General features: G+C 46.8%; 1 protein-coding gene across 1 annotated transcript in view; it reads left to right on the top strand.

Annotated features, from left to right (window-relative positions):
• Positions 1-26,200, top strand: part of ANOS1 (anosmin 1) — a 221,523-nt gene that overhangs the window by 180,305 nt on the left and 15,018 nt on the right. Inside the window, exons 7-9 of the mRNA XM_052663363.1 lie at positions 4,486-4,691; positions 8,114-8,258; positions 17,047-17,193. Coding sequence (XP_052519323.1) covers positions 4,486-4,691; positions 8,114-8,258; positions 17,047-17,193 — 498 coding nt within the window. The remainder of the gene's footprint in view (positions 1-4,485; positions 4,692-8,113; positions 8,259-17,046; positions 17,194-26,200) is intronic.

Raw genomic sequence — 26,200 nt, 5'->3', positions numbered from 1 at the left:
TCAAAAGATTGAAATATCCTTACCTGTTTAAGAAAAAAAAAAAAGACCAAAGAAGTAGCTTATAGGATCCTTTGAGGCTTTATCATAATGTGGCGTCAGCTATATGCATATAATTGTTTTCCACAAACTTCCACCTGCATTTCAAAGTTTTCATAATAATTGAAACATTATGTAAGTTGAAAGAAAATTTCTTGTACCTCTCAACAAAGTGAATATACTTCATTTCGCAATGTAGGAAACCACTTCACAAGGCCATGGATGGCTGCAGTGTGGGAATTTGTTGGGACTGATTGAAATCCTTCAGCTTAGACAGGTCAGACAGACTCTCATCTGAGGTCTTCTGTGACTAAACAGATAAACAAAAAGCTGGTTTACAGAGACTAATTGGGGCTGATAAACAGATCATCTCTGGTATTCCCTCTTGGCTCTGTAATTTTAAAGTGATTATTTGGGGGTGGGGGGAAGGAAGAGATTGGAGTGTCTTATCTTCGTTACGGGAATATGCCATCTTGGTATTCTGAACACTGAAATGGGCCTTATGTTTAAGACAGGGTGAAAGTGAAAGAGTTAGCTGTTCAGTCGTGTCCAGCTCTTTGCAACCTCATGGACTGTAGCCCACTAGGCTCCTCTGTCCATGGGACTCTCCAGGCAAGAATACTGGAGTGGGTTAATTCCCTCCTCCAGGGGGATATTCCTTACCCAGGGATCAGACCCAGGTCTCCCGCATTGCAGGCAGATTCTTTACTCTTTGAGCCACCAGGGAGGAAAACTTGAGCCACACACTATTAGTTCATTTAAAGTGTTATTTCCTAGTGCTGCTTCATCAGTTAGGTTGTTTCCTATTTCACAAACTAGGTGATGTTGTCCTGGACTATTGCAGTCACACGTAAGGCATGAGCTATTTTTCCAGGGCGGTGAGTAATGATAGGATGAATGAAGTAGATTAAGGAAATGATGAAACACCACCAATTGACTTTCCTAAACTGGGAATTTTCTTTAGAAATGTAGATGATTTTGCTCTTTTCCTGTGAACTTTGGATTTCTGGAAGCATAGCCGTGTCTTTTCAGCACATAGACATCCAGGTGCATCGTTGAAAACGTGAATGGCTGTGATTATCTTTACACATTTTAATTTTGCTTTTGCTTCGAAGCAGTGATGAGCTTGAAGGCTAGCTTCCTCTGAGAAGGGTCTGCATTGAGCTGGTGTAGGTTCAGGATCGAATCACGCCATAGAGTTGGTTCTAAGGGCCTCAGAGAACACGAAGGCGGGAGGAAACTGTGGCAATATTCTACCAGAGAGAGGAGGAGGACACATATAATGGACTTGGATAGCAAGACATCTGGTCGACCCGTAGTAGGTGAACAGTCAGGTCAGGACTCCTTGGGGGGAGTCGTTGAGGCTCAACAACCATTGGAAGAGCCTCAGTAGCTCCTGGTTTCATCTCCAAGAAGTAACCTGGGAACCAGCATGGCCAGAGCAGCAGGAAGAGCAGTCCCAAGCAGACTTGGGACGTTATGTATGGCAGGAATGCACAGGGCCTTGGGGAGACTGCCAGCTCTTTTGGGAGGGGTGGGCAGTGAGAGCTTCTGAAGTCATGTCATGAAGAATCACCAGCTGGGACTTCCCTTGTGGTCCAGTAGCTAAGACTTTGTGTTCCCAACTCAGGGGACCCAGGTTCAATCCCCGCTTGGGGAACTGGGTACCACCTGACGCAACTAAGAGTTCCCATGTCCCAGCTAAAGATACCACATGCTGGAACGAAGACCCAGCATGGCCAAAGAAATACAAATAAATTTAAAAGCAAAATAAATGAAACATAAACAAAAATAAAAGCATACTGGAGTGGGTAGCCATTCCCTTCTCCAGGGGATCTTCCTGACCCAGGGATCGAACTCAGGTCTCCCACATTGCAGGTGGATTATTTAGTGGCTGAGCCACCAGGGAAGCCCAAGAATACTGGAGTGGGTAAGCATATCCCTTCTCCAGCGGATCTTCCCAACCCAGGAATCGAACCAGAGTCTCCTGCATTGCAGGCGGATTATTTACCAGCTGAGCTACCGGGGAAGCCAAATAAGTTAAAAAAAAAAAAATTCACCAGCTGCCATACTGAGAAAGACTCAGACAGGCCTTCCCAATAATCAGGGAGAGAGGAAGGTGAAATGGGCCCAGGGTGTTATTCTGGTAGAGACAGTGGGATTCCAGATAGACTCTGTAGTGGTGATATGCCCACGGGAGCTGGTCAGTGAGAGCTCAGGAAGGATACAGCCTCGAAGTTTGGGGAAGGAGCCGTGGGAAGGATTGTGCATTTCCTGAGATGGGGTGTCTGTTGTGGGGAGTAGGGGCTGGAGGGGCCAAGACTGGCAAAGTAGTCTCCCAAGTGGCTCAGTGGTAAAGAATCTGTCTGCCCAGGCAGGAGACACACATTCAATTCCTAGGGTCAGGAAGATTCCCCGGAGAAAGAAATGGCAGCCCACTCCAGTATTCTTGCCTGGAGAATCCCATGGACAGAGGAGCCTGGCGGGCTACAGTCCATGGTGTTGCAGAGAGTCAGACATGGCTGAGCAATTAAACAACAACAGTTATTTTATATAAAACATATTTCACATGAATATATTTCTGGGCCCTCCCAGGACTCACTGAAACAGCATTATCTCAGCATAAGTCTTGGGCACTCCCGGAGGGTTCCTAATGTTGATTGTTTGAGAACCACTTGGTCAAAAAAAAAAAAAAATCATATAATATACTTTGGATTAGTGATTAGCCTAGAAAAGCAATTACAAAACTTAAAAAAAAAAAAAAAAAAACCCACAAACCTCCAGAACTCAGCTATCTTAGAGGAAAGCAACAGATTTAACAAAACAGTAATTCATGTTTCCATCATTCCAAAAATGCAAAGCATCCTGAGAATAAAAACATAGGTAATTTTGCCCAGTTTTCTTCATTTATATCGTTTGCGTCTTTGCTCCTCTGATGCAGATGGTGTTAGAAGTATTGGGCAGGCATCTTGAAGCAAAACCATCTGTAAGTCATTTGTGGTGAGTGGCATCTATATTTGCTCAATTTCTGGGGCTTCCCAGGTGGGTTCCCAAGAACCCACCTGTCAATGCAGGAGACACATAAGCGACTCGGGTTTAATTCCTGGGTCTGGACGATTCCCTGGAGAAGAAAAGGCTACCCACTCCAGTATCCTTGCCTGGAGAATCCCACGGACAGAGGAGCCTGGCAGGCTACAGTCTATGGGGTCACAAAGAGTCGGACACGACTGAAGCCACTCAACATGCACACACGCATGTGGCAAAAAATGAGGGAAAGACCCCCAAGTTCACACATGCTTAGTCATTCTCATATACACATCTCAAATGGAGATTTGTCGGGGTCGGGGGGAGTCGTTCCAGGACCTGGTCTCTCTCGACAGCTGAGAAGGTCCAGGTTTATGTAACAAACGAGAAACAGTGAGATGACAAACATGTTAGCCGTCTGTCATCTCATTCGTAGTGTGGATTTTAAAAAACTGGTTTTGTTTCTGCTGATGTCTCCATGTGGCTCTTAACTCTGGACTCAAGGATGTTCAGCTCCAGGTCCACTCAGATGAACACTTATTTGTATGAGCTGGCCCTGGATTTCTGTTTTCTCTGTTCAGAATTTTCAGAGGTATTTCACCATTGCTGATGTGTTTAATGCCATCCAAGCTAAATGGAATTTGACTGGGTTTTACAGAATTTTATCAGTTTCAGTACAGTGAAAATTTGGCAGGGTGGTAGTGTTATGAAAGTGTCTAGATTGCAAGCATGGTCCAAATGCAGGTGTCTTGCCATTCTGTGGACTTCCCTGGTGGGTCAGTTGGTGAAGAATCCTCCTACAATGCAGGAGACCCCGGTTCAATCCCTGTGTTTGGAAGAGCCCCTGGAGAAGGGAAAGGCTGCCCACTCTGGCCTGCAGAATATGGGGTTGCAAAGAGTCAGACACAACTGAGCGATTTTCACTTTCTCTACTGTTCTGTAGACTGCATTTCGATTTGACGCCTAAAAAGTGGCTCCTAGTGCTGGGAAAGACTGAAGGCAGGAGAAGAAGGGGACCACAGAGGATGAGATGGCTGGATGGCATCATCGACTCGATGGACATGAGTTTGGGTAGACTCCAGGAGTTGGTGATGGACAGGGAGGCCTGGCATGCTGTGGTCCGTGGGGTTGCAAAGAGTTGGACGTGACTGAGCGACTGAACTGAACCGAAGTGCTTGTTTTCAAGTATCCTACATATAAAGGGCAGTGTTCCTGTGCTGACCCTACAGTTGTCACATGTGCAGAAATGGCGCTTCCATGGTTGGTGTTCAGTTGCTCAGTCATGTCTGCAACCCCACGGACGGCAGCACGCCAGGCTCCCGTGTCCTTCACCATCTCCTGGAGTTTGCTCAAACTCCTGTCCATGGAGTCCATGGTGCGTTTGTGCTCATCCTCAAAACTGAACTCTGTCTCCTGTGATTTCAGATCCGTCTGCACCCCCGGCCCCAGCCAACCTCCGGCTGGCGAACTCCACCGTCCACAGTGATGGAAGCGTGGCCGTGACCATCGCGTGGGATGTCCCCGAGGAACCAGACATCCCGGTGCACCACTACAAAGTCTTCTGGAGCTGGACGGTCAGCGGCAAGTCCCTTGTGCCGACCAAGAAGAAGAGGAGGAAGACCACGGATGGGGTAAGTGCCCATCCCGGGAAGGGGGCCTGGTGTCTCTCAGGGGCGTTGAACTCAAGGCGCCTGGTTTAAGAGCAGCCTCCGTTGAGCCCACAAGAGGGGTGGATGAGGGATGAATTCCCATCGCTTCCCTCTGACTGAGGAGGCTCAGCGATCAGAGGACCACACCGGCCATTCAGCCTCGGACATTTCAGGTTGAGAACGCTTGAATGTCGTCTGTTGACTTACTGATATCCAAAGGGCCGGCACAAACTCTAGAAATCAAAGGGACTGGAATGATGTCCATCTTACCTGTCTAGCCACTGAAAATGGTACAATTCAAAATGTCCTTGACATTAACATTTGCTTTTTTTGTTTTTTAAGTGATCCTTCTGAAGTGGGGAGTTAAAGTTTGTACTTTTTCTGTCGTGTATTGCGAGGTGCTCCCATCTGTTATGTCATTGCTGGAACTGCAGACAGTTTATAAGATGTACATTTGACAATATATGTTTCTATTTGACTAAAAGGACATGGGATGGCTTACTGTCCGCATACCAAGAAATAAAAGCTTCACCGAAACATTTCATGCAATGAGATCTCCATAACACTGAACATTCTGCATTGTGTGACATGCTTAATGTATAAAAAAAAAGTCCTTTTATTACACTGTTTATCTTGTTGTTATAAAATGTCAATGAACAACTTCCTCTCTAATTTATAAGGTTGAATTCCACAAATTAATGTTGAAAAAAGCTTTAAAAAGACAGCAACAGTTTTTTTAAATGAACATTGCAGTATCTGTGCCATCGAGGATTGTAAAACTTGCGTCTACCAGTCCGCATCACTGATATCCGGCTGTGATGCTGTTTTCTTTGTAAGAAACTTTCTGACAGTTCCAGGTTTTACTTCACACAACTCTGCAACAAGTGATAATTGATGATGTGTGCTCATCTCATAGAAAGTGCTGAAAGAGATAAAGGTGGGAAATCACAGAAATGGAAATCAGAATGTGACGTGATAAAGTCTATGCACGTATAGTGTACGTATAGTGTATCTGTGGTGCGTGTGGTATCGGGTGGCCTCTAGACTGAAAGGAGATTGTGTGTGTGTGTGTCTGTGTGTGTATTTTGTGCATCTGAGAGGTGTGTGTGTGTGCATTTTGTGCATCTGCAGGATGTCTGTGTGTGTGTGTCCTATGCCATTTGCAGGACCTATATGTATGTTTCTCTTTGTGTATCCTGTGCCATTTGCAGGGTGTCTGTGTGTGTATTCTGTCTCATCTGCAGGATGTGTGTGTGTCCTGTGACAGTTGCAGTGTGTGTGTGTGTGTGTGTGTCTGTGTGTGTGTGTATCCTGCATCATGTGCAGAGTGTGTGTGTTTCGTCACCATTGCAGGGTATGCCTGTGTATTCTCTAGCATTTGCAGGGTGTGTGTGTGTGTATCCTGTGACACTGGAGGGGGTGTGTGTGTATCCTGTATCACTTGCAGGATATGTGTGTGTGTGTGAATCTTGTGCCTTTTGCACAATGTTTGTGTGTGTGTGTTAGTGCCATTGGCAAGATGTGTGTCTGTGTGTATTTTGTGCTATTTGCTGTGTATATGTGTGTGTGTCTTCAGCCATTTGCAGGATGTGTGTGTATGTGTGTATTCCATGCCATTTGTAGGATATATATGTGTATATGTGTGTGTGTGTATTTCATGCCAGGTTTAGGATTGTGTATGTGTCTGAATCCTGTGCCGCTGGCAGGATGTGTGTGTGTGTGTGTGTATCCTGTGCCTTTAGCAGAATGGGTGTGTGTGCTTGTCTCTGTGTCCTGTGCAGTTTGCAGGGTATGTGTGAGTGTGTATTCTGTGCCAGTTCTAGGATCGTGTGTGTGTTTGAATCGTGTGCCATTTGAAGGATGTGTGTGTGTGTGTGTGTCCCGTGCGATTTGCAGGGTGTGTGTGTGTGTGTGTGTGTCCCGTGCAATTTGCAGGGTGTGTGTGTGTGTGCATTTTGTGCCAGTTCTAGGACTGTGTGTGTGTTTGAAGCCTGTGCCATGTGTATCCTGTGCTATTTGCAGGGTATGTGTGTATATGTACCCTGTGTCATTTGTACGGTGTGTATGTGTCCTGTTCCATTGTGTGTGTGTGTGCGTGTGTGTGTGCGTGTGTGTGTGCGTGTGTGTGTCCCATGCGATTTGCAGGGTGTGTGCGTGTGTGTGCATTTTGTGCCAGTTCTAGGATTGTGTGTGTGTGTGAATCGTGTGCCATTTGAAGGATGTGTGTGTGTGTGTCCCGTGCGATTTGCAGGGTGTGTGTGTGTCCCGTGCGATTTGCAGGGTGTGTGTGTGTCCCGTGCGATTTGCAGGGTGTGTGTGTGTGCATTTTGTGCCAGTTCTAGGACTGTGTGTGTGTTTGAAGCCTGTGCCGTGTGTATCCTGTGCTGTTTGCAGGGTATGTGTGTATATGTACCCTGTGTCATTTGTACGGTGTGTATGTGTCCTATTCCATTGTGTGTGTGTGTGTGTGTGCGCGTGCGCGTGTGCGCGTGTGTGTCCTGTTCCACTTGCTGTATGTGTTCCTCCACCGGGAATTGAACCCTGGCCCCAACACTGAACACGCCAAATCCTAGCCAGTGTACTACCACGGAACTGCCCGTGTACTACCTTTTGACAAATGTTTGAATTCTGAGACCACAAGCTTATTTCTCTTAATTCCCAGTTCTTGTAAGAGACCTTATTATCATACCCGCAGCCCATAAAAACATGCTTTAAAAAGCATTCTGTCAAGTTGATTTTTCTTAACAACTTTCAGAGGGAATTTTCTCATAGAAGACGGAGGATCCGTATCGGGGAAATACGGTGAATGTCAGGTCTCTGGGTCTCTCTCGGTGTGCACTGACGTAACCCTCTGCTAGTCTGTTATAAAGGGCTCTCGTTTTCTCTGTGAGCTGCCGTCCAGGAAGGACTGAGGGACACACATACACACACACACACACACACACACACACATACACATATATCCTACCAATGGCACACGATTCACACACACACACAGCCCTAGAACCGCCACAAAATACACACTCACACACGTACCCTGCAAAAGGCACAGAATATACGCACACACACACACAAACACATCCTGCCAATGGCACAGAATTCAAACACACATCCAGTCCTAGTACTGTGAGTTCTAGGAGTTATTCATCCTCATATAACTGCAGAGCATCCAATAATGGGATTAGTGACACAGTTTCAAAAAAAGAGAAAAAGGTGCTTTTGCTTGACGTTAATTTGGATCCACGGCACAACTGGTTTTGCTAAAGATGTGGAAGGTTCCGTGCTCTTAGTCTGGGAGGAGGTCAGGTGGGAGCTGGCGGGCTCCCTGAGGACCGGGGACCCCTGGCGGGAGGCTCAGGGTCCGGGCAGCTTGTGACTCAGTCTCGTCTCCCCTCCGCCTGCAGTCTCAGAACTCAGTGACCCTGGAGCCGCTGCAGCTGGGCTGCGACTACACCGTGGAGCTGCAAGCCATCACCTACTGGGGGCAGACGCGCCTCAAGAGCGCCAAGGTGTCCCTGCGGTTCACATCTGCGCACGCTGCCCACAACAGTGAGTGTGCACGGCTCCTTTCCCTCACTTCCTGTCTTCACCGGGCAGGTCTTCCTACCGGCACGTGTGTGTCTGTGTCCTGTGAACCAGCACGTGTGCACGTGTTACCTTGCCATCTTCCTTACGGTCTGTCTATTCTGCGTGCAGTGTTTTGGCATCGTAACGGAAACTTCAGAGGAAAAGGTGCCTCATCCTAGCATCTGATATTGACATGATTCGGGGTCCTTATTCTAATGGAAACTTCAGAGGAAAAGGTGCCTCATCCTAGCATCTGATACTGACATGATTCAGGGTCCTTATTCTAATGGAAACTTCAGAAGGAAAGGTGCCTCATCCTAGCATCTGATATTGACATGATTCGGGGTCCTTTTTCTAATGGAAGCTTCAGAAGGAGAGGTGCCTCATCCTAGCATCTAATATTGACATGATCCACGGTCCTTCTTGTAATAGAAACTTCAGAAGGAAAGGTGTCTCATCCTAGCAGATGCCAATATCAGTATGATTCGGGGTCCTTATTTTAATGGACACTTCAGCAGAAAAGGTGTCCCTTTCTAGCAGATGCTAATATTGACATGGTTCAGGACCTTTATTCTGATGGAAACTTTAGAGGAAAAGGTGTCTTATTCTAGCAGATGCTGTTGTTGACATGATTCAGGGTCCTTATTCTAAAAGAAGCTTCAGAAGGAAAGGTGTTTCATCCTAGCATCTGATACTGACATGATTCGGGGTCCTTCTTGTAATAGAAACTTCAGAAGGAAAGGTGTCTCATCCTAGCAGATGCCAATATCAACATGATTTGGGGCCCTTATTCTAATGGAAACTTTGGAAAAGGTGTCTCATCCTAGCAGATGCTGATATTGACATGATTCAGGGTCCTTATTCTAATGGAAACCTCAGAAGAAAAGGTGTCTCATCCTAGCATCTGATATTGACATGATTTGGGGTCCTTCTTGTAATAGAAACTTCAGAAGGAAAGATGTCTCATCCTAGCAGATGCTAATATCGACATGATTTGGGGCCCTTATTCTAATGGAAACCTCAGAAGGAAAGGTGCCTCATCCTAGCATCTGATATTGACATGATTCAGGGTCCTTATTCTAATGGAAACTTTACAAGGAAAGGTGTCTCATCCTAGCAGATGCCAATATCAACATGATTCAGGGTCCTTATTCTAATGGAAATTTCAGAGGAAAAGGTGCCTCATCCTAGCAGATGCTGATATTGACATGATTCAGGGTCGTTATTCTAATGGAAACTTCAGAGGAAAAGGTGTCTCGTCCTAGCAGATGCCAATGTTGATGTGATTCAGGGTCATTATGCAAATGTGTCCTTATTTTTTATAGTTTTTTTTTAAATGTCTGTGCTGGGTCTTCACAGCTGCGTGAGGGCTTTTCTCTAGCAGCGGCAAGCAGGGACTATTGTCTAGTTATGGCTCCCAGGCTTCTCACTGAGCTGGCTCTCATTGCAGACCACGGGTTCTAGGACACACGGGCTCACTAGTTGTAGTACACAGGCTTAGCTGCTCCATGACACGTGGGATCTTCCCGGACCGGGGAGCGAACCCATGTCTCCTGTTTTGGCAGGCGGATTCTTTACCACTGAGCCACCAGGGAGGCCCTGCCTTGGAGTTTTCTGTACGACTTTTATCTGTTTCATAGATACTTGTGATGTCACAATGGAAACTTAAGAAGGTGTCTCATTCCAGCAAACGCTTGTGTTCACACGATCGGGTCCTCACACATGTGTACCGGTCTTCGAGGAGGATCCTTGTAGCTAAACTCTCAGAAACTGTTAATTCCCTCTTCAGATGCAACATGCGTTTGAGGCTTTCAACCCCTTTTTTGGTGGGCTTCACACACTGGTCACAATTCCTGCAGAAGTCTACCGAGTAGCACGCTGGGAACAGTGACCACGTCAGCCCACGCCCATGTCCTAGGCGCCAGTGTTACCAGGCTCATCTATTACTGTGAACTTGGCACAGCGAGAGGAAGGGCACACGAGACCCTCGTCTCTGAGCCAGATGTTGGGTGCTGTGGTGTTGCTGGCTTTTGCCGATAGCTGGGGAGTGGCGGGTGGGGCTGTGGGGAGCCTCCTGGGGCCAGGCTGACGGAAGGCCAGCCCGGGAGAGGCCACAGGCATCTCTGCAAGTGTTGCTGCCCCAGGCTCGCGGGGTCTGCCTCTCGTCATGGCTCCGGGCCTGGGTCTGACCAGGACGGTGTGACAAGCGTCTAGAATTTAGGAAAGTAGGTTGAAGCTGAAACGCCGATCCTTTGGCCACCTGATGCGAAGAGCTGACTCATTTGAAAAGACCCTGATGCTGGGAAAGATCGAGGACGGGAGGAGAAGGGGACGACAGAGGATGAGATGGCTGGATGGCATCACCGACTCAGTGGACATGGGTTTGGGTGGACTCTGGGAGTTGGTGATGGACGGGGAGGCCTGGCGTGCTGTGGTTCATGGGGTCTCAAAGAGCTGGACATGACTGAGCGACTGAACTGAGGCTGGCTCCTCTGAGTTAGACGCAGGGATTGTCCAAAACCATGTTCCTTGAGCTTGTGTGCACACTCAGTCATGTCCAACTCTGTGAACCCCCATGGACTCCTCTGTCCATGGGATTCTCTAGGCAAGAATACTGGCGCGGGTTGCCAGTTTCTTCTCCAGAGGATCTTCCCGACCCAGGGACGGAACCTGTGTCTCCTCCATTTGCAGGCGGATGCTTTAACCACTGCCTGAGCCACTTGGGAAGCCCTAATTATCTTGTACCACCTGGAGGATAATGGAGTCCAAAGGAGCAGGTCCACTTGAAACGGTGTTTTTCAAAAGAGTTTTCGAAACAGAGCTTCCTCCCTATTTCAGAAATGGGTCCTTTGGGAGATTAGATGGATTTGAAAAGTCCACTATTGCTGTGTGTCAGTCTGGGTACAGTACAACTTTTATGGAAACATTTCTGAACATTTAATAGCTTCATTGATTTTTTAAAAGAAGTTTTTATTGAAGTGTAGTTGATTGACAACATTGTGGCCATTTTCTGCTATACAGCAGAGTTATTTCACTTATGTATATACGTACATTTTAAAAAGTATATTCTTTTCCATGATGGTTTATCACAGGATATTGAATGTAGTTCCCCATGATACGACCTTGTTGCTTATCCATTCTCTATACCAAAGCTCACATCTGCTAACCCCAACTTCCCACTCCCTCCTTCCCCATCCCTGGCCCCTTGGTAATCACCAGTCTGTTCTCAATGTCTGTGAATCTCTTTCTGTTTCATAAGTAAGTTTGTTAGTGTCATATTTCAGATTCCACAAGTGACGTACAGTATTCGTCTTTCTCTGTCAGACTTAATTTGCTTAGTATGATCATCGCTAGGCCCATCCATGCCACTGCAGATGGCATCGTTTCATTCTTTTCCGTGGCTGAGTAATATTCCATCGTCTGTATGTACCATGTCTTCTTTGCCCATCCCTCTGTTGATGGGCCTTGGGGTTGTTTCACACGTGTTGACTCTTGTGAATAGTGCTACAGTGAACCTAGAGGTGCGTGTACCCTTTTGGATTACAACTTCGTCTGGATACACGCCCAGAAATGGGGTAGCTGGACCATACAATAGTTGTATTTTTAGTTTTCTTAGGAACTTTCGTACTGTTTTCCATAGTGGCTGTATCCACCATTCATCAGTTTCTTTAAATGCAATCCTACACTCATTCATCCAGTACTCTTGGGCTTCCCTCGTGGCTCACCTGGTAAAGAATCCGCCTGCAATGCGGGAGACCTGGGTTTGATCCCTGGGTCAGGAAGATCCCCTGGAGAAGGGGACAGGCTACCCACTCCAGTATTCTTGGGCTTCCCTGGTGGCTGAGCTGGTAAAGAATCTGCCTGCAATGTGGGAGACGTGGGTTTGATTCCTGGGTTGGGGAGATCCCCTGGAGAAGGGAAAGGCTACCCACTGGAGAATTCCATGGACTGTATAGCCCATGGGGTTGCAAAGAGTCGGACACGACTGAGTGACTTTCACACTTTAATTCATTCCTCAAACTGTGTCTAATTGTGGGAATAGTTACTATATTCTACTATCATAGACTGCATTAGAGTATAAACAAATATGTCATATACAAAGTGTTCCTTCCCCCTTAGAGGCTGGTATGGCTGTGATCCACGAAGGGGCTGTACGAGTCCCATAATTGAATATGCCTTTCTGCCCACAACCGAGAATCCCATGAACAGAGGAGCCTGGTGGGCTACAGTCCAGCTCAGTTCACGTCAGTAGCTCAGTTGTGTCCCACTCTTTGCGACCCCATGAACCGCAGCACGCCAGGCTTCCTTGTCCATCACCAACTCCCAGAGTCCACTCAAATTCACATCCATTGATTCGGTGATGTCATCAAACCATTTCATCCTCTGTCGTCCCCTTCTCCTCCCACCCTCAATCTTTGCCAACATCAGGGTCTTTTCAAAAGTCAGCTCTTTGCATCAGTTGGCCAAAGGATTGGAGTTTCAGCTTCAACGTCAGTCCTTCCAATGAACACTCAGGACTGATTTCCTTTCGGATGGACTGGTTGGATCTCCTTGCAGTCCAAGGGACTCTCAAGAGTCTCCTCCAACACCACAGTTCAAAAGCATCAATTCTTCAGCGCTCAGCTTTTCTAAATGGTCCAACTCTCACATCCATGCATGACTACTGGAAAAACCCTAGCTTTGAGTAGACAGACCTTTGTTGGCAAAGTAATGTCTCTGCTTTTTAATATGCTGTCTAGGGTTGGTCATAACTTTGGGCTACAGTCCATGGGGTCGCAAAGAGTTGGACATGACTGAGCATGCCTGTACCATTTTACCTAACCAAGAAAGAGATATGATAACTTAACCTACTAAAGGCCACTTTATTCTAGGATTAACTGATTCCTGTCAGAAGGGTCAGAACAATAATTAAAAAAATAAGTAATATTGCAAAGTACCAGTCATAATACATGTTACTTGGGTTTCAGGGTGGCCTCCAGCAGAGACTGTCTTAACACAGGATTAGGCAGGACACAGCTGAGTGTGTGTCAGGACACACTTCGTAACCCAACATTGATGTATAATCCCATAAACACTCATGTGTGCCTGTGACAGGAACACAATGAGTTTTCCTCATGAACCAACCAGAAGTAAAGAATCATTGCAACTTTCCAGTTTAAGTAAGGGAAATCATATTTTATAGGAAGCAGTGCTGTAAATGTCACCATATAAATTACTTTTTGAATGCTGTTTTTCCAGGTCTGCAGGCTACTAGGTGTTTTCATGATAAATGTTTCTATGAAAGCAAAGGGTGCGTGTTCACACAGTTTTATAAAGGGGTCCCTTGAAGGAAAGAAAGACATAATCCTGTCTTTAATAGAAACGTAACTTGCTCTCTTGGGAGGCAGGAGGAACATTTTCAGGGGTGACAGTTTCCAAGTGCTTGATGTAGTCACCTCATGGAGCTGGAAGAATATTCCAGAGTTCATCTTAACTCTAACATGTGGAGAAACGGCCTAGTCACTCAATTCTCTTTAACATTTAGGACTATTAAAGAGTATAAACCAGACCTCATACATTTTCAGAATGTGGAGAAATGGCTTTTATCCCATTTTTGTTTCCTGCTGGAAGTGGAGGACACGCTTAGAGGGCGGGACGACCTCCAGGGCTGAGATTGGACTGTGTGTCCTCTGTGTGGGGGCGTGTCCTCAGGGCAGGTCTTCTGTGTGTGGGCGTGTCCTCTCGGGGCGTGTCTTCTGTGTGGGGGGCGTGTCCCCTGGGGCATGCGCTCTGTGTGGGGGCGTGTCCTCTGTGTGTGGGGGCGTGTCCACGCGTGTTCACTCTGAAATCATTCAGTATAGCAGCAGACGTTCAATCCTGAAATACATACGCTTGTTTACGTCCATAGTGAAAACTAAGCATTTCCATGGGATATAACAGGCTGAAGGAGGGCAATATTCACAGAGAAGTTATACAACCGTCTAGACTGTCTTGGTTATCTGCCAGTAAATTCTTAACATGACAGGTTATTAAAGGAATTAGATGCATAAATGAGCTTGTGAGAAATTTAAGATTTGTGGAAAAACCTTAAACCTTCTAAAAACGCTTTTTGTTGGAGTATAGTTGATTTTACGGTGTTGGTGTTAGTTTCCGCTATACAGCACAGGCAGTTATATGTATATACATTTCCCCTCTTTTAGATGTCTTCTCATATAGACCATTACAGAGCATTGAGTAGAGTCCTCTGTGGTATACAGTAGGTTCTCATTCACCTTCGGTTCAGTCGCTCAGTCACGTCCAATTCTTTGGGACGCCATGGCCTGCAGCACGCCAGGCCTCCCTGTCCATCACCAACTCCCGGAGCTTACTCATTCATGCCCATCGAGTGGTTGATGCCGTCCAACCATCTCATCCTCTGTCGTCCCCTTCTCCTCCTGCCTTCCATCTTTCCCAGCATCTGGGTCTTTTCCAGTGAGTCAGGTTCTCATTAGTTTAGTGTATGTGTGTAAATTCCTATCTCCCAGTTTATCCCACCTGACTGTTAACCCCCTTGGTATCCTTGGGTGTGTTCTCCACATCTGTGTCTCTATTTCTGCTTTGCAAATATGTTCATCTACACTGTTTTTCTATATTCTACGTACATGCAGTAATGCATTTGTCTTTCTGACTTGCTTCACACTCTATGACAGTCGCCAGGTCCCTCCATGTCTGTGAAGAAGGCAGAGTTTAATTCCTGTTTATGGCTGAGTAATATTCCATTACACCTTCAATTCTTTTTAAACAATGCCTTAGGTGTAAGCAGAGGGATTCTGTAAGCCCACGGTGGCATCTGGAAAGGGGCTTGTTTGGGTGCCTGTCTTGTGGGTTCCCTGTGACCCTGCCCCCACTCTGGGCCCCAGGCTTGCTGTGTTGGGGTCTGCAGACTGGGATGCAAGGCACACAGCCTGTGATGTTGTGACTTGAAGCTGACATTGGTGTTGGCCCGTTCCAGGCACACGGCTCCAGAAACTCTTGGAATCCCCTAAGCAATGAGAGCCATGAAGGTGTGTTTTCTTTTGTGGATGAGGTGATTTTTTGGGGACAGCATCTAAGGGCAGGGTGGGCATGAAAGGAACGTACCGGTGACTGGAAGGTTGGAACTTTCTGTCTCCACTTCCTACCACCGCGTCTGAGGACGAGAGAGTGGCTGGACGTACAGCTCAGTCATCGGTGGCTAATAATTTAATCCGTCACGTCTGTGTAATAAAGCCTCTGTAAACCCCGGACACCAGGATTCAGAAGGCTCTGGACTTGGTGAATGCGTGCTGGGAGGGGGACTCCCTGGAGCAGGAAGCCCCACCCCCTTCTCCCCACCGTATCCCACGCCGCTCTGCCATCTGGCTGTTCCTGATTCATATCCTTTTTTTGTCTCTTTTTTCATATATCTAAATCAGATTTCACACTTAGGCATTGCTACCTTTGAAGAACAGTCAGTTCAGTCACTCAGTTGTGTCCGACTCTGTGCGACCCTGTGGACTGCAGCACTCCAGGCCTCCCTGTCCATCACCAACTCCCGGAGTTTACTCAAACTCATGTCCATTCAGTCGGTGATGCCATCCAACCATCTCATCCGCTGTCGTCTCCTTCTCCTCCTGCTTTCCATCTTCCCAGCATCAGGGTCTTTTCCAATGAGTCAGCTCTCGCATCAGGTGGCCAAAGGATTGGAGTTTCAGCTTCAGCATCAGTCCTTCCAATGAATATTTAGGATTGATTTCCTTTAGGAGGGACTGGTTGGATCTCCCTGCAGTCCAAGGGGCTCTCCAGAGTCTTCTCCAACACCACAGTTCAAAAGCATCAGTTCTTCAGTGCTCAGCTTTCTTTATAGTCCAACTCTCACATCCATACATGACCACTGGAAAAACCATAGCCTTGACTAGATGGACCTTTGTTGGCAAAGTAATGTCTCTGTTGTCTAGGTTGGTCATAGCTTTTTTCCCAAGGAGCAAGCATCTTTTAATTTCATGGCTGCAGTCACCATCTGCGGTGATTTCGGAGCCCCAGAAATGAAGTCTGTCACTGTTTCTATTGTTTCCCCATCTATTTGCCATGAAGTGATGGGACCAGATGCCATGATCTTAGTTTTCTAAATGCTCGGTTTTAAGTGAACTTTTTTACATTGCTTACTGGTTTATCGTCAATACAGGTTGAGGTGTTATATCTCATAGGAGTACTTGGAATTCTGAAAGCAGAAAAGGACATTATTTCTACAAATGCAACTTCTAAAAGTCAGTGAGCTGCAAAAGGAGAGATTGGAGGCCAGGAATTTTGGGTATCTTTCCTACTAGGCCATATGAACTCTCCTCTGTCTCTCTCAAGATGGAGGAATCTAACATGCTGGTCCTTCAGCGAAAACCCATCGAGTGTACTGTTTAAATGGTATTTTAGTATTATCTCATTGACTTTCTTCACAAGTGCCAAAAAAAATTAATGTATTGTGAGAAATACTATTTCCACTTATTACTGAAATCAGAGCATCTATCAAGGTTGGTGGATATGTGTTTCTTACCAAGTTAAATTTGGGAATTCAGTGTAATCTACACGGCATACTTTAAGGTCTGCATTACAGCCTGTGATGAAGGGGGAAGTGTGGTCAACCTGGGCAGGAAGGAATCTGTGGCTGAATTACATTTTCCTTTAAAAAACAGGCACTAAATATGAAAGGATCACAGAGGGAAATCAGATGCCCTGGGATTACCATCAGGTTCCATGTTGCTTTTTAGACAGTAAATCAAAATGTTGTGCATTCTTGTAGAAGAACAGCTCGGGAAAAGTAGAAAAAGCGTGATGCACACACAGCCTCCCCTTCAAAGACGCCGGCCTGCTCGCCTCCTGGAAGTCGGGGCTCCGTTCTTCCAAGACAACCAGCTGCAAGTGAAGGTCTACTGGAAGAAGACCGAAGGTGAGCAGATGCTTGCTTAGTCATCGTTGTCTTTGAGTTTTATTCTAATATTGGAGTACAGTTGATGTACAGTGTTGTGAGAGTTTCAGGTGTACACCAAAGAGATTCAATTGTACATATACACAGACTGATTCTTTTTCCAGCTGTTGGTGGTGGTGGTTTAGTCGCTAAGTCGTGTCCGACTCCTTGCGACCCCATGGACCGTAGCCTGCCAGGCTCCTCTGTCCATGGGATTCTCCAAGCAAGAGTACTGGAGTGGGTTGCCATTTCCTTCTCCAGGGGATCTTCCTGACCCAGGAATCGAAGTCAGGTCTCCTGCATTGCAGGCAGATTCTTTACCAAATGAGCTATGAGGGAAGCCTTAGGTTATTACATTAAGCAGAGATCCCTGTGCTATACAGTAGGTCCCTGTTGATTATCTTAAATATAGTAACATGTACTTCACTTTGACTTCTCACTTTCATGCACTGGAGAAGGAAATGGCAACCCACTGCAGTGTTCTTCCCTGGAGAATCCCAGGGACGGGGGAGCCTGGTGGGCTACCGTCTATGGGGTCGCACAGAGTTGGACACAACTGAAGCGACTTAGCAGCAGCAGCAGCAGCAGCAGCAGCGTGTACCTGCCCATCCCAGTCTCCCAGTCTATTCCCCCCGACCCCCACCAGTCCCCTATGGTAACTGTCAATTTGCTTTCTAAGTCTGTAAATCTATTTCTGTTTTGTAAATAAGTTCGTCAGTATCATTTTTTTTTAGATTCCACAGAGAAGCGATATCCTGTTTCTTTCCCTGATTCCCCTCCTGCGATCATCTCTACCTCCCTACCCGTGTCACTGCACATGGCATTTATTTCACTCGTTATGAAGCTGGGTAGTATTGTGTGTGCACGTGCGCCACATGGATTCCTCTGTCGATGGACATTGAGGTCGCTACCCCGTCTTGACTGTTGTGAATAGTGCTGCAGTGGGGTGCACGTACATTTTCAAATGATGGTTTTCTCCAGGTATGTGTCCAGGAGTGGGGTTGCTGGGTCATATGGTAGCTCTGTTTCTAGTTTTCTTAGGAACTTCCAGACTGTTCTCTGAAGTGGCTGTGCCAATTTGCCTTGCCACCAACAGTGCAGGCAAGTTTCCTTTTCTCCACACTCTCTCCAGCATTTATTGTTTGCAGATTTGTTGATGAGAGCCGTTTTGCCTGGTGTGAGGTGGTAACTCATTGTAGTTTTGATTTGTATTTCTGTAATAATTAGCAACATTGAGCATCTTTCATGTTGCTCTTAGCCATGTGCATGTCTTTGGAGAAATGTCTTTTTAGGTCTTGTGATTTTTTGATTGGGTTGTTTGTTGGTATTGAGGCGGATGCGCTGTCTTGTGTATTTTGTACATTTAGCCTTCATCAGTCATGTGCAGATATTTTCTCTCATTTCTGGGTTGTCTTTTTGTTTTATTATTTCCTTTGCTGTGCAGATGCTCTCAAGTTTAATTAGGTCCCGTTTGTTTATTTTCTGATTTTATTTTCATTACTCTTGAGAAGTGGATCCAAAAAGATCTTGCTGTGATTTATTGCAGAGAGTGTTCTGCCTCTGCTTCTGTCTAAGAGTTTTATGTTTGTTGTTTGCACTGAAGAGTTCTGAGCTGTCGGGGTGCTTGTGCGAACGTCACCGTCAGGCCACACTACTGCTCTTTAGGAAACGGCTGAACAAAATGCGTGCACGCTTTCTTCTTTTGTCGAATGCCTTGCTGCTCTGACGTTTGAATGGGTTGCCCCTGGTTCCCAGGAATGTGTTAGCACGTTCTGAAATCTGCTACTGACCTTGCATCATTTCAGGGATAGTGACCTGTCTTCACCTCTTTCCTAGAAAGCTGGTCTTGTGTTAAAACACTCGGAACAGTCGTTATTTTGCACTGTAAAGCTCTGTTCTAAAATAATTGTTTATTAAAAAGGTCCATAATGCAGATAATTTGGAAGACAGGAGAAAAACCAATTCTCTTCCCAGTATTTCACGGAAATAGCATTTTCGTAGACTTGCTTTCGTAAGTTTCCTATACTTGTGTTTCACCCAGTTATTATATATGTATGCGTAGTCTCTCAGAAACAGTGGAAACATTGGCAGAATTTATTTTGAGGGGCTCCAAAATCACTGCAGATGGTGATTGCAGCCAGGAAATTAAAAGACGCTTACCCTTTGGAAGGAAAGTTATGACCAACCTAGACAGCATATTAAAAAGCAGAGACATTACTTTGCCAACAAAGGTCCATCTAGTCGAGGCTATGGTTTTTCCAGTGGTCATGTATGGATGTGAGTTGGACTGTGAAGAAAGCTGAGCGCTGAACTGGTGCTTTTGAATTGTGATGTTGGAGAAGACTCTTGAGAGTCCCTTGGACTGCAAGGAGATCCAACCCGTCCATTCTAAAGAAGACCAGTCCTGGGTGTTCATTGGAAGGACTGATACTGAGGCTGAAACTCCAATCCTTTGGCCACCTGACGCGAACAGTTGACTCACTGGAAAAGACCCTGATGCTGGGAGGGATTGAGGGCAGGAAGAGAAGGGGACGACAGAGGATGAGATGGCTGGATGGCATCACCGACTTGATGCACATGAGTTTGGGTGAACTCTGGGAGTTGGTGATGGACAGGGAGGCCTGGCATGCTGCGATTCATGGGGTTGCAAAGAGTCAGACATGGCTGAGTGACTGAACTGAACTGAACTGTAGTCTCAGTGGGGTCCAACTCTTTTCTGACCCCATGGACTGCAGCCCACCAGGCTCCTGTGTCCATGGGATTCTCCAGGCAAGAATGCTGGAGTGGGTTGCCATTCCCTTCCCCAGGGGATCTTCCTGACCCAGGGATCTAACCCAGGTCTCTTGGATTGCAGGCTGAGCCGCCAGGGAAGCCATTTGTGTGTGTGTGTGTGTGTGTGTGTGTGTGTGTGTAAAATGAACACACTTTCAAATAATATATTTGCATTTGACATCCTGTTAGTATTTTTAATAACATTTTGAAATGGTTACCTTGATGGTGTGTTGTGCTAATTGCACTGTAGCCAAACATTAAGCTTCCTTCAGAATTTGTTTTATCGTTAATACTACAGTGAACGTTCATCCTTAGAATAGATTCTGTTTTCTTTTTATCTTTGAGACAAATTGCTTTCATTCCTTTGTTTTGTTTCCTAAGAGAATTTGTTTTGCATTACTGAAATACTGCTTTTAGAGATAATTGACGTACACATTATCACTTCTATGCATTTTAAGACACAAAATCTATTTTAGGCAAACTGTTTCGTGAATTAGTTTTCAAAATTCTTAACTTTTCTGAGGCACTATTTACTCAGTGTATTAGCTCATGTGCCATTTGGGGATATTGGTGCTGGAGCTCTTATTCTGGAATTTTCTTCTAAGCTGCTCAAATTCATTCTGTAGCTAAAATAACATTACCAATAAGGTTTAGTATTTTATTACTATTGTATGTTAATTTAAATTTATTCAATATTACTAAAGTAACATTATGTATACATGTTGCAACATTTAAATTAATATTAATTTATTAGTTTTAATATTCATATTAAGTTAACATTAAATGATAGAATTTATTTAATCTCTTGTACAGTCAACTCTCCGTATCTGCGGGTTCTGTGTCTGCGGATTCACTGGCCTGTGAGTCCTGTACTCTTGTCTACGGTCAGCAGCTGGTTGAACCCGAGGACGCAGAGCCCACAGGTATGAAGAGCTCACTGTGGGACTCCAGCATCCATGCTTGGAATTTGGTATTCAAGGCGGGGGTCCGATTCTTGAATACCCACTGGAGGTTGGGTCCGGTCCCAAGCTCCAGTGGGTATCGGAGGATGACTGTCCTTACCAATTTAAAATTAGCATTGTGCGTCCATATGACATTAGTATTAATGAAATAACACGTTTTATTATCGAACATGTAAGCATCTCAACTAACGAAAAGGTGAACATACGGGAGATGAAAGCATTTCAGGCACAGAGGGGTAAACCGCCAACATCCTGACTTCTGAGCATGCACATGTGTTGTCCCTGTACTTGAGTTTATCCAGATGGGATCTTAACGCTCTGCATCTGGCTTCCCGCAGTGAACAGTACATGGGGGACACTCACTGAGTCTCCTGCAGGAAGCACTGATTCATCCACTCATCTTGCTGCACCGTTTTGTCTCCGGGACACCTCCAGCTGTGAAGCTTCTTGTCAACAGCGGCTGGAGATTTGGTTGGCCCCAGTGATGGGCTGGTAAGGAGGACTTCCCTGGCGGTCCAGTGGTCAAGACATCACCTTCCAACGCAGGAGTTGCAGGTTCTGTCCTTGAGCAGGAAGCTAGGATCACACATGCCTTGGGGCCAAAAGCAAAACTAAACATAAAACAGAAATGATGTTGTAGCAAATTCGATACTTTTCAAAGGATCCGCATCAAAGAATCTTAAAGATGGAAAAGAACAGCACCGTTGTGAACATCCTGTGAACACACTTGCTGAGTCACACATGTGCGTACATATTCCCCACACCCAGAGGTGAGACTCTTAGGTCAGAGGATATTGAGCCCTAGCAGAGTCTTGCACAGTGCTTGGACCATGCACCCTCCCACCAGGAGGCTTAGATCTTCTTCACACAGTCTCCCCAAGTGGAGAATCCATCTTTTTCTCAGCTCAGCCCTTCTGGAACGTGTGTTGTGGTGGCTCGCTGCTGTTTGTGTTAGCATGTTGCTGCTCGTCCAGGGGTTGAACAGCTCATCGTGAGTTTATTGGCGATGGGGCTCCTCTTTTCCAAAACACGGTCCAGGTGGTTTAGCCAGTCTGTCCTGCAAGAGTCCTTTATGTATGGAGTATTCGAGTCCTGTGCTGGTTTCATCTCAGTTTCTTTCTACTTTTATTTCTTTCACTTTCCTGATAGTTCTTACTTTGGGGCTTCACTGGGCTTGCCTGGTGGCTCAGTTGGTAAAGAATCTGCCTGCAGTGCAGGAGACCCCGGTTTGATTCCTGGGTAGGGAAGATCCACTGGAGAAGGGATAGGCTACCCACTCCAGCATTCTTGGTCTGCCCCTGTGGCTCTGCTGGTAAAGAATCCGCCTGCAATGCAGGAGACCCTGGTTCGATCCCTGGGTTGGGAAGATGCCCTGGAGAAGGGAAAGGCTGCTCACTCCAGTATTCTGGCCTGGAGAATTCCATAGACTGTATAGTCCATGGGGTCACAAAGAGTTGGACACAACTGAGTGACTTTCACTTTCACTTGGGGCTTCACTACTGGCTCAGATGGTAAACAACGTGCCTGCAATGCGGGAGACCCAGGTTCGATCCCTGGGTTGGGAAGAGCCCCTGGAGAAGGGAGCTGGCTATGCTAGTTTTATCCAGGTCTTTCCTGGTTTTATCTAAGTCTTTCTCTACTTTTTTTTTCAGTTTCTTAATAGTTCTTCCTTTAAGAGATGATCAGTTCATCGTTTTGTTTCCTTCAGGTTCACTGGGCTCCGTGTGTTGTGTGAGCGCTCTCCTCACACAGGGTCAGTCAGGTGCCCTCCTTACATCCCAGGAGTGGCATTGCTCCATCTTTGCTTCTCAGCTGGCTTTTGTTTGGATTTCATTTCTGTCATAAGGATCCAGCCTAGGGCATCCGTGTTCCTTTATTTTTCTTTCCCTCTTTTTTTCTCCCAAAAGAAAGAATTTTTTCAATTGAAGCATAGTTGTTCTCTGCCATTTTCTATGAAAATCATCGTGTTGTCAGTAAATCATAAGAAAATCACATTTTCCTTTCCAGGCTTTGCGCATTGTTGCTTCTTTGCCCTGTCTTAATGCTGGCTGAGACTTTGAGTACAATGTTGACTGAAAGTGATGGTTATAGACACCATGTTTGCTTGAAATTCCTTTCTGCCTCTTTCATTTCTGTTTATTCAAAATAAGAATCAGTCAGAAGCACTTTTTTCTTTGCTTTCTTCTAGGTTCCGTGATCAATTTACCAGTAATTAGAAAACAGGTCTCACGGTTCCACTAGTAATATGGAAACAGGTAGTAGTATTATTTATAAGTAAGAGAAATCCCTGCAGTTGAGTATCTCCAAGCAACCATTGTATGTAAAACACGGTTCACTTGTACTTGGACCGGAGTAAGTCGGAGTTTAAGAATACGTTCTTAAGTAAGGGAAGAACTTAAGATCCCCTAGAGCAGCGGTCCCGAACCTCTGATCTAATGCTTGATGCTCGGAAGTGGAGCTGATGGAATAAATAAGAGAAAGCACCCAATAAATGGAGCGCCACTTAAGAAAGTGAAGTCGCTCAGTCATGCCCAACTCTTTGTGACCCCATAGACTTGTAGCCTACCAGGCTCCTCTGTCCATGGGATTTTTCCAGGCAAGAGTATTGGAGTAGGTGGCCACTTCCTTCTGCAGGAATGCACTTGAATCATCTCTAAAACCATCCACCTCCACCCCCGACCCCTATCCGTGGACGAAATGGGTCTCTGATACTACCATGAAAGTCGGGGACCACTGCTGCGGAGGGAAGAGGAATCGAGACCCGTCTCAACAGCCCCACAAAGCGGGGTGAGGCAGCCAAGGACCCCAACACTGAGTGCCCAGAGGAACTGGAGAACCCTGGGGAGTGCTGAGGCAGAGGCCCAGCGGAGCCAGGGTGGCTTCCAGAGAGGGAAGGGGTAAGTGAGGTCAGAACCCCCCAAGACGGCATGTGAGGTGCTGGAGTCGTGGTCCGGCATGTGGTCATTACGCACACCGAGTGATGGCTCTGGAATCAGCTGAGTCAGTATCTTTGCAGCAAGAGGTGAAGACTGGTTCAAAGGAGGCCTTCCCCGTGGTGCTAGTGGTAAAGAACCCGCCTGCCAATGCAAGAGTCGTAAGAGGTGCAGGTTCCATCGCTGGGTCGGGAAGATCCCCTGGAGGAGGGCATGGCAACCCACTCCAGTATTCTTGCCTGGAGAATTCCCTGGACAGAGGAGCCTGACGGGCTGCAGTCCATGAGGTGGCAAAGAGCTGGACACGACTGAGCGACTGAGCACGCAGTGGCTTAATGAATGTGCTGTGGACTGTGTGTCTTTAAAGCTCTACCTTACGCTACTGGTTTGAAAAGGAAAGACAGGCTGTGGATCGTGTGTGCCCACGGGACTGTGTCCTTGCAGATTCGTGGAGTCACTGGGGTTTACACGCCAGTCCTGGGGTGCTTGTGGTCCTTGGTGGAGATGCTCGTGCAGAGCGTGGTGCTGGGCTGGAAGGGACCCTGCGTCCACGTTCCCACCCGCCGCTGCCCTCTCGGTTCCGCCCTCGAACCGGGAACACACCGTCGGCATGGTCTGCTTTCCTACCGTGGACGCCATGTGTGTCTCGTTCTGTTCTGTGTGAAAGTGGCCCAGAGTGCAGAGCTGCCCCCTAGGGCTCCCCAGGAGGAAGGTGACGCCCCACCTGGCAATGGAGGTGGGCGGCGGGCCCGTCTCCCTGCAGGTGTGGCCTGTGGCACCGTGAGCTCAGCGAGAGGGAGGTAGTAACCTGGAGCTGTGTCCAGAAACAGCGAGAGGAGAGCCCCTGATTCAGGCTTGCGGTTACGTGTCAGGGGCTGGGGTCACACTGAGAGCCCGTGAGGATGCTCTGAAAAGGGGGCAGAAAGTAACACTGCAAGTCGCTCAGTCGTGTCCAACTCTCTACGACCCCATGGCTTATACAGCCCATGGGATTCTCCAGGCCAGAATACTGGAGTGAGTAGCCTTTCCCTTCTCCAGGGGATCTTCCCAACCCAGGGATCGAACCCAGGTCTCCCACATTGCAGGTGGATTCTTTACCAGCTGAGCCACCAGGGAAGCCCAAAAAAAGGTAAAAAAGGGGTTAAGTTTGTGGGTTCTGAGATGACGATGGATTAAAGTACCGTGGGGCTGGAGGCAAAAGACATTTGCTGTCCTTCTATCCGGGATTGTGAAGATGTTTTCAACTAGAGAGGTAGGTGTGTGTGTGTGTGTGGGTGGGTGGGTGGGTGGGTGGGTGGGTGTGTGTGTGTGTGTGTGTGTGTGTGTGTGGCTCAGTCGTGTGACTCTTTGCAACCCCACGGACTGTAACCCACCAGGCTGTCCATGGAATTCTCCAGGTGGAGCAGATGGCCATTCCCTAGAGTTCTTTCAGTTCATAAATAATTGTAATATCTCTTAGATTAGATTTGGGTTTCCCTGGTGGCTCAGATGGTAAAGAATCCCCCTGCAATGCGGGAGACGTGGGTTCCGTCCTGGAGTGGAGAAGATTCCCCTGGAGAAGGAAATGGCAACCCACTCCAGTGCTCTTGCCTGGAGAAGCTCAGACAAGACAGAGGAACCTGGCGGGCTACAGTGAACCCATGGAGATCTCAAAGAGTCAGACATGACTGGGACGACTAATGCTTTTAAGAGAGATATAGTACGTTTTTTAAAAAAACAAACACATTGAAACAGGTTACTTACTGATGGGCGGACGATACCTGTCATCACAAGAATCCAGTAACCCTGCATTTCTGCCAAGGAGCAGCCACCCAGGATTTGCTATGGTGTGTTCACGGTGACTTTCAAAACCCTAACTTGTGCGAGTTACAAGACGGCTGCAGGCTTGATGTGAGATGCAGGCCACTGTTTGACCCGCCTCGGAAAAGCTTGGACCGCGAGTTGTGTCAGAAAACACTCCATCAAGGACTGTGGGAAAGACAGGCAGTTCGTGTAAACTGTGTGTGGTGGAAGGCAACTGATCAACAGAGACCTGCCGTTGAGAAGATGGTTTGTGACTCTTGGCGGCCAACGTGGGGGCCCTCCATGCCTCTCGGGCGGACTCCAGGGTCAGGCAGGAGGCAGAAACAGTGCTCAGGAGCCTTGACCATGCTTTCTGTGGACAGGGGACAGGAAACACTGGTCGTTCTCAGGGTTGATGGGTCTGGATCATCAAAGTGGGCTCTGGGAAGTGGTGGTGATTTAGTCACTCAGTCGTGTCCGACTCTTTGCGAGTCTGTAGCCCGCCAGGCTCCTCTGTCCATGTGGATTCTCCAGGGAAGA

Source organism: Budorcas taxicolor, chromosome X (assembly GCF_023091745.1).
Source record: "Budorcas taxicolor isolate Tak-1 chromosome X, Takin1.1, whole genome shotgun sequence".
Classification (NCBI taxonomy): domain Eukaryota; kingdom Metazoa; phylum Chordata; class Mammalia; order Artiodactyla; family Bovidae; genus Budorcas; species Budorcas taxicolor.
This window is presented reverse-complemented; position numbering and strand designations above follow the sequence as displayed.